This window comes from Rhinopithecus bieti, unplaced genomic scaffold (assembly GCF_001698545.2).
Source record: "Rhinopithecus bieti isolate Rb0 unplaced genomic scaffold, ASM169854v2 scaffold_55373, whole genome shotgun sequence".
Taxonomy (NCBI): domain Eukaryota; kingdom Metazoa; phylum Chordata; class Mammalia; order Primates; family Cercopithecidae; genus Rhinopithecus; species Rhinopithecus bieti.
In genome coordinates, this window is record NW_016821685.1 from 75,966 (window position 1) to 87,851 (window position 11,886).

At 35.2% G+C, this 11,886-nt stretch overlaps 1 protein-coding gene across 1 annotated transcript in view; it reads right to left on the reverse strand.

Annotated features, from left to right (window-relative positions):
- USP53 (ubiquitin specific peptidase 53) overlaps window positions 1-11,886 on the reverse strand; it is a 77,006-nt gene that overhangs the window by 38,203 nt on the left and 26,917 nt on the right. Inside the window, exons 4-5 of the mRNA XM_017860532.1 lie at window positions 8,373-8,465; window positions 4,147-4,281 (exon numbers count right to left, since the gene is read on the reverse strand). Coding sequence (XP_017716021.1) covers window positions 4,147-4,281; window positions 8,373-8,465 — 228 coding nt within the window. The remainder of the gene's footprint in view (window positions 1-4,146; window positions 4,282-8,372; window positions 8,466-11,886) is intronic.

Here is an 11,886-nt window from a genome sequence, read left to right on the forward strand (position 1 = left end):
CAACATAATAAGAGCAATTGATGACAAACCCACAGCCAATATCATACTGAATGGGCAAAAACTGGAAGCATTCCCTTTGAAAACCGGCACAAGACAAGGATGCCCTCTCTCACCACTCCTACTCAACATAGTATTGGAAGTTCTGGCCAGGGCAATCAGGCAAAAGAAAGCGATAAAGAGTATTCAGATAGGAAGACAGGAAGTCAAATTGTCTGTTTGCAGATGACATGACTATATATTTAGAAAACCCCATTGTCTCAGCCCCAAATCTCCTTAAGCTGATAAGCAACTTTAGCAAAGTCTCAGGATACAAAATCAATGTGCAAAAATCACGAGCATTCCTTTACACCAATAATAGAGAGCCAAATCATGAGTGAACTCCCATTCACAATTGCTTCAAAGAGAATAAAATACCTAGGAATCCAACTTACAAGGGATGTGAAGGACCTCTTCAAGGAGAACTACAAACCACTGCTCAATGAAATAAAAGAGGACACAAACAAATGGAAGAACATTCCATGCTCATGGATAGGAATAATCAACATCGTGAAAATGGCCATACTGCCAAAAGTAATTTATAGATTCAATGCTATCCCCATCAAGCTACCACTTCACAGAATTGGAAAAAACTACTTTTTTAAAGTTTATATGGAACCAAAAAAGAGCCCGCATAGCCAAGACAATCCTGGGTAAGAAGAACAACGCTGAAGGCATCACGCTACCTGACTTCAAACTTTACTACAAGGCAACGGTAACCAAAACAGCATGGTACTGGTACCAAACATATATATAGACCAGTAGAACAGAATGGAGGTCTCAGAAATAACACCACACATCTACCACCATCTGATCTTTGACAAACCTGACATACAAAAGCAATGGGGCAAAGATTCCCTATTTAATAAATTGTGTTGGGAAAACTGGCTAGCCATATGCAGAAAACTGACACCGGACCCCTTCCTTATACCTTATACAAAAATCAACTCAATGGATGAAAGACTTAAACATAAGACCTAGGACCATAAAAATCCTGAAGAAAACCTAGGCAATACCATTCAGGATATAGGCATGTGCAAAGACTTCATGTCTAAAACACCAAAAGCAGTGGCAACAAAAGCCAAAATTGACAAATGGTATCTATTTAAACTAAAGAGCTTCTACACAGCAAAAGAAACCATCATTAGAGTAAACAGGCAACCTACAGAATGGGAGAAAATTTTTGCAATCTATCCATCTGACAAAGGGCTAATATCCTGAATCTACAAAGAACTTAAACAAATTTACACGAAAAAAAGCAACCAACCCAGCTGGGCACAGTGGCTCACGCCTGTAATCCCAGCACTTTGGGAGGCCAAGGCAGGTGGACCACGAGGTCAGGAGATCGAGACCATCCTGGCTAGCACAATGAAACCCCATCTCTACTAAAATACAAAAAATTAGTGGGCGTGGTGGCGGGCACCTGTAGTCCCAGCTACTTGAGAGGCTGAGGCAGGAGAATGGCGTGAACCCGGGAGGCAGAGCTTGTAGTGAGCCAAGATCATGCCATTGCACTCCAGCCTGGGCGACAGAGTGAAACTCTGTCTCAAAAGAAAAAAAACCACCAACCCCATCAAGAAATGGCCAAAGGATATGAACAGACACTTCTCAAAAGAAGATGTATGCAGCCAACAAACATATGAAAAAATGCTCATCATCACGGGTTATTAGAGAAATACAAATCAAAACCACAATGAGATACCATCTCATACCAGTTAGAATGACGATCATTAAAAAGTCAGGAAACAACAGATGCTGGAGAGGTTGTCGAAAAATAGGAACACTTTTACACTGTCGGGGGAAGTGTAATAGTTTAATCATTGTGGAAGACAGTATGGAGATTCCTCAAGGATCTAGAACTGGAAATACCATTTGACCCAGCAACCCCATTACTGGGCATATACCCAAAGGATTATAAATCATTCTAGGATAAAGACACATACACAGGTATGTTTATTGTGGCACTATTCACAATAGCAAAGACTTGGAACCAACCCAAATGTTCATCAATGATAGACTGGATTAAGAAAATGTGGCACATATACACCACGGAATACTATGCAGCCACAAAAAAAGGATGAGTTCATGTCCTTTGCAGTGACATGGATGAAGCTGGAAACCATCATTCTCAGCAAACCATCACAAGATCAGAAAACCAAACACCACATGTTCTCACTCGGAGGTAGGAGTTGAACAATGAGAACACATGGACACAGGGAGGGGAACATCACACACTGGGGCCTGTCAGGGGTGGGGGGCTGGGGAGGGATAACATTAGGAGAAATACCTAATGTAGGTGACAGGTTGATGGGTGCAGCAAACCATCATGGCACGTGTATACCTATGTAACAAAACTGCACGCTCTGCACATGTAACCCAGAATTTAAAATATGATTAAAAAAATCCTACTTGAATCACCTAGGTAGTCTGTATAAGTAATAGCAAAACAAAGGCTCTATATCTACACTAACACCATAATGAAGGCAATGTAATCTGCCACGAATTTCATATAAATGTTGATTTACAATATAGATCAGTAAGGGGTATTTATTTATTTAACAGAATTCTTTTTACCAAAGCTTAACCAATGGATTCTATTCATTAGCTAACTTCCCTCTCCTCTGCTCCAGGATATTTAAGACCATTTAATAATTTAAGCCTAGATTTCTAGACATTTTGTGAATTATCATACCACGTATTAGAATAATTCATTTAAGCGAAAGTAAAACTACAAAGTTTAGCATTGTTCAAAATACATTTGTTTTAAGCAAAGAATCAATTATAAACAGATGAAATATGGAAAGTATATTTCATTACTGTGTGTGCTGTTATTGACATTTTAATCAACATGCAAGTGTGCTATGCAAGATGCTAGTCAATGAGCTTTCCATCTAAGGAAACCATGAAGATGCTCATTTTTAAAAGGTGATGAATAATATACACACGCCAAATGAACTCTACAGACAGTAAATTCTACAGGGAATGGATTGGGTGGTTTGGTCATGTGCTGTCTGGTAGGCATAGACTTAGTTTGAACCTTCACAAAATGATAGATTTTTAAAGTTCTGAGTATTTCAGGAACTTGAGCAAAGGCTGCTAGTATAACAGCCTTATAAATAAGGAGTATAAACAGGAATATAAAAATATATGTGAGGAACAGAATGGAATAATCTCACTAGGAAGAAAAATCCAGCTATGAAGCATTGAGGGAAGGTGGAGTTTAATCATAACGGGCCTTAAATATCAGAATAAAAAGTCTAGATTTGAATCGTGGAAATATTTGAAGAGTAAGCATTAACCCGAAGAAAATCATATTAATATGGTGGCTATTTAAAAAATAGGACATAAATAAACAGGCTGAATGGACACCAGTAGGAGGCTTAAATATGGTGACCTGGAAGAAGTTGTGGTAGGGAATTAATATGGAAAGAAAAAACTTTTGAAAGGGTTTCTGATGAAAGAATTTACAGAATTTGCTAACTAGAAACAGGAAGGAGAGAGAAGAAATGGTTACAACTTATTTATAGGTGGCATCAATATTAACCGAGACATTTAATAATTAACATACCTATTTTACATGTGTAAAGTATGTACCTGATAAAAGGAATGCTCTACTTACTAATACGGTGGTAACACAGAGCCTAAGAACATCAACCTCAGTGATTCTCAACATGGAATGTGGGTAACAGGCTGTTGCCCATGTTAACTTCCCACCAAAATCCCCTTATCTCCCAATGAGAATCATTGCATGCAATGAAAACTATTACTGCTGGGAATGTGCTGTACATGTGAACCCTATAGTGGCAGAATACTGATTTAAATGATATCATTTATATTCAGCAAAGCTTATTGCTCCAACTAAGTTTTAAAATATTTTAGTAGCCCAAGAGTAAAAATTAGAGCAACACAAATAATCAAAACCAAAAGTACAACACAAAACACAGATGGATTGAAGTTGAGGCTTGAAGGATGGGTAAGATATGGATCTACCAGCCAGTTCTGACATTTCTCTATTGTTCCATATTTTTGTTTCATTTGTCTCAACATTTGTACCATCTAAGGAATGAAAGCTACTATCCTGACTTCTTAAGGAATATCAGAAATACTTACAAAGCACTCTGCAGCATCATCCATAAGGCCAAGTTGAAATCGCTGCTCATCTTTGAAGCTTTCTGCAAGAGCATGCCTTATGTTATCTGAGGGAAGTGCTTTTTCTCGACTATGTTGGAACTGTGCAAATATCGTCTGGGAATCAACAAGAAAATCAGTAAGTTTAACGCCAGCTTTAAAATTGTTTCAGTAATTTCATTACAACACAGAGAAACTCAAAACACTATACTTGGAAAATAACACAGAAGTCTTTTGCTCTAAAATTTCATACAAAAATTAATTATTTGTATCACCAAGTGTAGAAATGTTTGCACCAGCCTCTAAATCAAATGTTAGCGGACACAAGAATTAAACATGTAGGGTTCCCAGGTCCCACCCTCAGACTCTAAGTCTTAGGTGAGGCTCATTTTTAAACTATTCCCCAGATAATTCTGATGCAGGTTGTTTAAGGAACAGAATTTTGAGATTTAAGTTGCTTTAAATCTAAAAATATACAATAGGAATTAGAATTATGCTGAACAAAATAAACATATAATGACACAAAAATTGGTAGAATTCACTAGTCTTAAAAGAAAAAAGCAACCTAAACAAACTTTTCAAACTTAAAAAAATTTTCTACTAGAGTCTTAAGAATACCTCAGAAAATGACAAATCCTGATCTAAAAATTAGATGATTTAACGGAATGCCAATGTCCCACTATTATTTGACTACATTTGCCTTTTAAAAATGCAAATGTACATTTTACAAGAAGATTCAGAAAAGAGATAATAATGACTTTTAACTTTTAAGAAAAGGTCCTACCACCCGTAAGTTATCAGTTCTCCTAACTTAGAGAATTATAGGTTGAATGTCTCCAAATCAAAAATGTGAAAACCAAAATGTTCCAAAATCTAAAAGTTTTTGAGCACTGACAAAATGCTTAAAGGAAATGCTTTTAAATTTGGTATGCTCAATCAGTAAATACATAAATGCAAATATTCCAAAATCAAAAAACAAAATCTAAAATCCAAAACACTGCTGGTCCTGCGCATTTCAGACAAGGGATATCCAACCTGTATTTCTAATCTAAATTAAGAAACTAGAAACATCATTCAGTTTCTAATCTAAACCCAAGAAACTGGAAACATGAAATCATAGTTGTTAATCTGATTTTCAATTTTCCTTATTAAACTTAAGCAAGAAAAAAACATTTTAATGAATTACAATTTTATGACAATCATCTTACATGGAAGAAAGTAAGGAAAAAAGAAAACTTTTCANCTGACAAAATGCTTAAAGGAAATGCTTTTAAATTTGGTATGCTCAATCAGTAAATACATAAATGCAAATATTCCAAAATCAAAAAACAAAATCTAAAATCCAAAACACTGCTGGTCCTGCGCATTTCAGACAAGGGATATCCAACCTGTATTTCTAATCTAAATTAAGAAACTAGAAACATCATTCAGTTTCTAATCTAAACCCAAGAAACTGGAAACATGAAATCATAGTTGTTAATCTGATTTTCAATTTTCCTTATTAAACTTAAGCAAGAAAAAAACATTTTAATGAATTACAATTTTATGACAATCATCTTACATGGAAGAAAGTAAGGAAAAAAGAAAACTTTTCAATGACAGTCCACCAAAGTAGTATTGGTCACATTCAGTCCCATGTTAGCTCAAGGGGTCATGTCATCTCAAAAAAAAAAATATTTTTAAGATCAACATACAAGGAAAACATTTCATGAATCTGTTTCACTACTGCAAAAAAATATAATTTATAAATAAAATAAGAAATTAGAAAATACAGATGTCAACTGATATTAGATACCCAGAACTATAATTATTTTAGCCATTAAATAGCTAAAATTATGAATAGTAAAAGATGAAAAATAACTTTCAGATTTTATCTCTTATTTAGGCAATTAACTTCCAGGTAATGTTTAAGATTACTCATTCATTCAACATGTATTTTTTGGCTCCCTAGTATATGTTAGGCATTGTTCTACACTAGAAAAATGGATGACAACCCTACCTACATGGAGATTATATTCTAGTTATAGTAATGAGAAGGCAAAGAAGTAATTATGTAACATCAGAATGTGATAACTACAGTAGAGAAAAATAAAGAGATACAAGAGAGAAAAATAAAGCAGTGTAATGGGGACAGAAATGCCAGGGATATCATAGATGGAGGCAGCTTACCTTTTACCTAGTGTAGTCGGGGAAGGTCTCACTGATGGAAAAGTAACATTTGAGGAGAGGCATAAAGGAAATAAGGGCATTAGCCATGAGGACATTTGAAAGAAAAGCATTCCAGACAAAAGGAATAACAATGAGGAGACTTTGAGGTGGAGACCAGCTCTGAGAAACAGAGCCCAGTTTGGTTAAAATGCAATGTATTTGTGTGTGTTTTTGACAGGGGAGGAGAGGAAGGCAAGCACAGGAAAGAGGCAGGTGACTGTGCAGGGCTACAAGAGAGCTGGTCTAGGAAATTAATAATCCTAGGTTTTACAATTAGACAAAACATTCAAAATTTACTGTGGAATACATAAAATGTGATACTGTAATGTGACCTAGGTTCATTCTTCATTTCCTAACAATAACCCTATTTTGCCATGTTCTTAAAAAAAGAGAATATAAAATTTCTTCCTTTGGTGATTTACTCAAACAATCTTTTCAGGAACATAATGAAATTAAGGCACATAAATTTTTAAAAAAAATCTGTGTGTCTATGTGTGTGTGTTCATTATGAATATTCAAGAATGTAAAAAATGAAACATTTATCTCTAAAATGTATAACAAAATCTTAAGTTCTCTGGCAAAAGATTTCAGTGACACAAATGAGTTGCTAATATATACTGGACACTCTGTTTGTCTTCCTTCTATTTTCCTCAGCAGAGCAGCCACAGGGATCTAGTTCAAATATTACATCTGGTTAAAACAGACTGTATCACTCTTCCACTCAAAACAATCCCCTATCTCCCTAAATCACTCAGAGAAAAAGCCACGATCCTTACAGAGGCCTGTAAGGCCCTACACAATCTAAACCCCTGTTCTAGTTATGTATTGCCCTGTAACTAAACCACCCCCAAAATGTAGTTACACAAATCTGCAATTTGGGTGGGGACAGCACGTCTCTGCTCCACTTGAAGTCATTTTGGACAGTTTGAATGCCGGGACCTGGAATATCTGAAGGTCACTCTTTCATGTCTGGCAGTTGATGCTGGCTGTGGGGTGGGAACTCAGCTCTAGTTGTGTCCAGAATGCCTCCAAGTGGTCTTTCCTCATGGCCACCTGGCTTCCTCATCATGGTGGCTCACTTCCAAGAATGAGCAACTCAAGAAACAGAGCTGGGTGATAGCTATATCATCTTTTCTAAACTAACCCAACCTCAGATATCTGGATTGCAGCCTCAGTTCTGCCATAGTCTATTTGACAGGTATCAGTCATTAAGGCCAGTCTATATTCAAAGAATTAGATTTTGGATAAGGAAGCATGCAAAAGAATCTGCAGATATGTTTTAAAGCCACCTTGGCTACCCTCACCTCGGAGCTCATATTCTACCACTCTCTTCCTTGCTCATAAAGCTCCTGCCACCCATATTTCCTTGGTGTTCCTTAAATATGTCAGGTATACTCATACCTCAAGGCCTTTGCAGTTGCTGTTTCTTTGTCTACCTGGAGGGCTCTTCAAGGTCTCGATTCAAATATCAGTTTCTCAGTGAGGCTTTCCTGGCTACATAACACTCCCTATTTTCTTTCCCTGATGTATTTTTCCACTGTTACAACTATTACTATCTAACATACTTACAGTATTTTGCTTTCTTATTATTGTCTCCTCCTCTATAATACAAGCTCTATGAGAAAAGGGATTTTCATCAGTTTTGTTCACTGCTGTATCCTCAGTCACTACATTGGTACCCAGAACTCAGTAGTAGCTCCAAAAACATTTGTTAAAATGAGTAAGAATAACTGCAAAATAATGAAAAAGATAATGTTCCTAACAATTTTCTACTTAGAATGTTAAAATTAATATTTTATTAATTTTAATAAAATTACATAAAAGAGGAAAATGAAAACACAAACCTGAATAAGTCACACTGTGAAGAATTCATCTTCAAAACTGTTAATCACCTGACAGTGAACTTTAGTTACAACAAACTGACCCAATATATCAATTATCAAACTTAAATTTTTGAAGGAACAATTGATAGTAATTTTTCAGAGCTATTAAAAAGTTACCTTCAATGCACAAAATATACAGGCATCTCCCTGACAAACATGTCCAGTCAAAACCCGCAAGCTTCGTCGGAATATATCCAATTGCCATAAGACCTAAAAAACAGCAAGATGTGAAGGAAAAAGAAACAAACAGATTTTTCTTACTATAACAAAAGACAGATTTAGATATTTTACAAATTCCAAAAAGCTAATAAGTAACTTCTTTTAATTGCCTGTACATAATCAGACATAGACAACCACTGGAAATAACAGCAAGTATAAAATTGCTACATGCATGTTGTGCATATATAAAAGTTGGATTCAGAAGATACTGTTACTGGTGCACATGAAAAACCATGACAGGCATGGAGCAGGCAAAAACCAACTCCTCATTAAGGATTTGGTCTGAACAGGAAACATGGAATACCAAATAGAGAAGTTGGCAGAGACATGAAAGAGGAAGTGATTATAATACTTGAAACAAACTGAAATTTTGAAAGGAAATATAATTAGACTTTAAAGCCAGAGTGTACAAAATAGGGATCTGCACATTATGGCAAGAAAAAGGGGTGAGCAGAGGTGTGTGCGGTCACTGTACATGGAACAAGAAAGGGGGTACCTGTGTACAGCATAGTAAGCAGCAGCCATTAATAAATTACTCAAGCATATACTTGCTGCAATTATCCACTTATCTTCTGCTACTAAAAAAGACAAAGATGAAGCAAACCCAAAAAGACTGTAACTGTCAAATCAGTCCAGTACTTAAACTCATTCTGAAAAACCTGAATTCTATACAGAGGATAAAAATAGTACTTGTGTCTCATAAAGTTCTTGTAAGGATTAAATAATATGTAATGTTTCTAGAGCAGGGTATGGTACTCAACTGGCATGCAATGAGTACCAGTTGCTATTTGTGACTGATACTACTACTACAATAAACAAATAATATCTTCAAATTTCTCTATCTTTTAGTCGTGTCCTCAAATAACGTAACTAAGAAAATCTATTCATGATCTCTCCTTTCTCCCAAATAAAACAAAAGTTAATAAAACAAACTGGTTTTAATATGTCCTATATTTTCAACTACTCCACAACTAAATGTCATTTTAGAATTTCTCCTTAAACGTTGCCTTTTATTAAAGCATAATGAATAGGATCAATTTTTCTATTACAGATAACTCAGTGTTTTTGCAAAGCACTTGATGATGTTTAAAACTTTCTTGAGTATCACATCCTAGCATATTTTTAAAAACACAATGAAATCCATTTTACCAACAAAGAAAATGATTTAATGATAGCACAGCTTTAGAAATAGTATACCACTGAGGTTAATAAAACACATCTGAAGGCAGGTGTCTGGTTTCTAATTCTGGGTTTATTGTTTACTAATTTCTGGACTGACTCAGGCAAAATATTTTCTGGGACTCAATTTTCTCATCAGTAAAATAAAGATAAATGTAGTACTTACCTCTTACAGATGTTGTAACGATTAAATTAGGTGACATGTAATGTTCAAACAAGCAGTAAGAATACAACAAATGTGAGCTATTAAACAGTATTGTAATATTAAATGTTATAACTTTGCTTCTCAGACATTAAAATCACACTAATGTGTTATATTAGACCTAATTGTACTGCTTTTGCATTAGATAAAAGTTTAAAATATTCAGCTAAAATAGAATACCCTCTATAATCTGTTTATAAAGTTAGTGAAGTCTTCCAAATGTAACCAGAATGTTTTCTATGATTACAAAAACTCTGAGTTACACTGGATCAAACTACAGATAAAATGTTTTATGTGATTTATTTCAAGTTCCCTGTACATTACTGTCTTTAACACAATAGTGTAAAGGCTACTTTAACAAATCGCTATCACAAAATAATTACCCTAATTATAGTTAATCTTCATCCATTTCATTTTATTTTATTTTTATTTATTTTTTAGATGGATCTCACTTTCTTGCCCAGGCTGGAGTGTGATGGTGCTCTTGGCTCAATGCAACCTCAGCCTCCTGGGTTCAAGCGATTCTCCTGCCTCAGCCTCCTGAGTAGCTGGAACTACAGGTGCCTGCCACCATGCCCAGCTAATTTTTGTGTTTTTGGTAGAGATGGGGTTTCACCATGGTGGCTAAGCTGGTCTCAAACGCCTGACCTCAAGTGATCCACTCACTTTGGCCTCCCAAAGTGCTAGGATTACAGGTGTGAGCCAATGTTCCTCGTCCCATTTCATTTTAAAATGTTGATTATATTCTATCACTTATTTTTAAAAATTAAGGTTTAAGCTAGTTGTTGAACTAATTAGTTTTAGCAATATATACTTTTCATTAATTGCATGTAGCAATTTAAATGGTGCCTAACAAAATTAATGTATTTTTGAATATTTATACATATTTCTTATATTATTCCCAAAAGATCAACACATATCTATATATACATTAAATACAAACCTTTCATCATACATTCTTTACTTGAAAATAATGTAAGAAATAGCTTAAATATTAATATGAAATGGCATATAAATTCATTTTTCTGTCTTATATCAGATCCAAACATTTTAATGTCGTGTTTAGCAAACTCTTATAAGACATAGTCTACAATTTATTTCTCAGCATTTTTTAAAAAGTATTCATCAAATTGCAAATCAACATTTGTATTCTGAATTTTCAAAAAGAAAGTCAGGTCTTATCTCAGAAAATCTATTTGAATAGTTGTTTTGTCAGGGAGAATTGGCTTTGTAAATTAGCTTATATGGCAGACAACAGAGACCAGCAGATCCCCTAAAGCTGCTAGAGTTGGCAGGGCAGAGTACTGCAGAGAGCTGCACAGAGAGTTACCAGGGATCAGTAGAGGATCCCCCTCCAGTATTTGAGAGTGTACTATGAGGAAACTGTCTGAGGCCTGGGAAAGAAACACCCAAAAAGATTAGAAGGAATAGTGCCTAGAGCTCGCACAGGCCCAAGATAGTGCCTATTCCTGGAGCCAAAGTAGAAAACTTCATAATTCACAGAGCAATGGTTGAAAAAGAAGACTCTCAATAGCAGAGAATTTAACCCAAGAGTAAACACAGCTCTGTCCCGCCTAACAAAGTTTAAAGTAAAATGATCAAACTGCTTCCAAATAAACTCTGTCTCAGAACAAAGTTCTAGATTATTTTTAGGAATATAAAAATATCCATAATCTCTTTTCTTTTCTTTTCTTTTTTCTTTTCTCTCTGTCTCTCTCTCTTTCTTCTCTCTCTCTCTTTCTTTCATCTTTCTTTCTTTCTGAAGGCTGTCATCTGACCCCCCTATGTTTTCTTCAAGTAGTTTTAGCGTTCTTGCTCTTATGTTTAAGTCTTTTTTTCTTTCTTTCTTTCTTTTCCTTGTTGACAATTTTCCCGAGCAAACTAATGCAGGAATGTTTAAGTTTTTAATCCATTTTGAATTGACTTTGGTATATGGTGTTGAAATAAGGGTCCAATTTTATTTTTCTGTGTACCGAAATTCAGTTTCCTCTATACCATTTATTGAATAAAGCTGCCTTTTCTTCTTGGCAA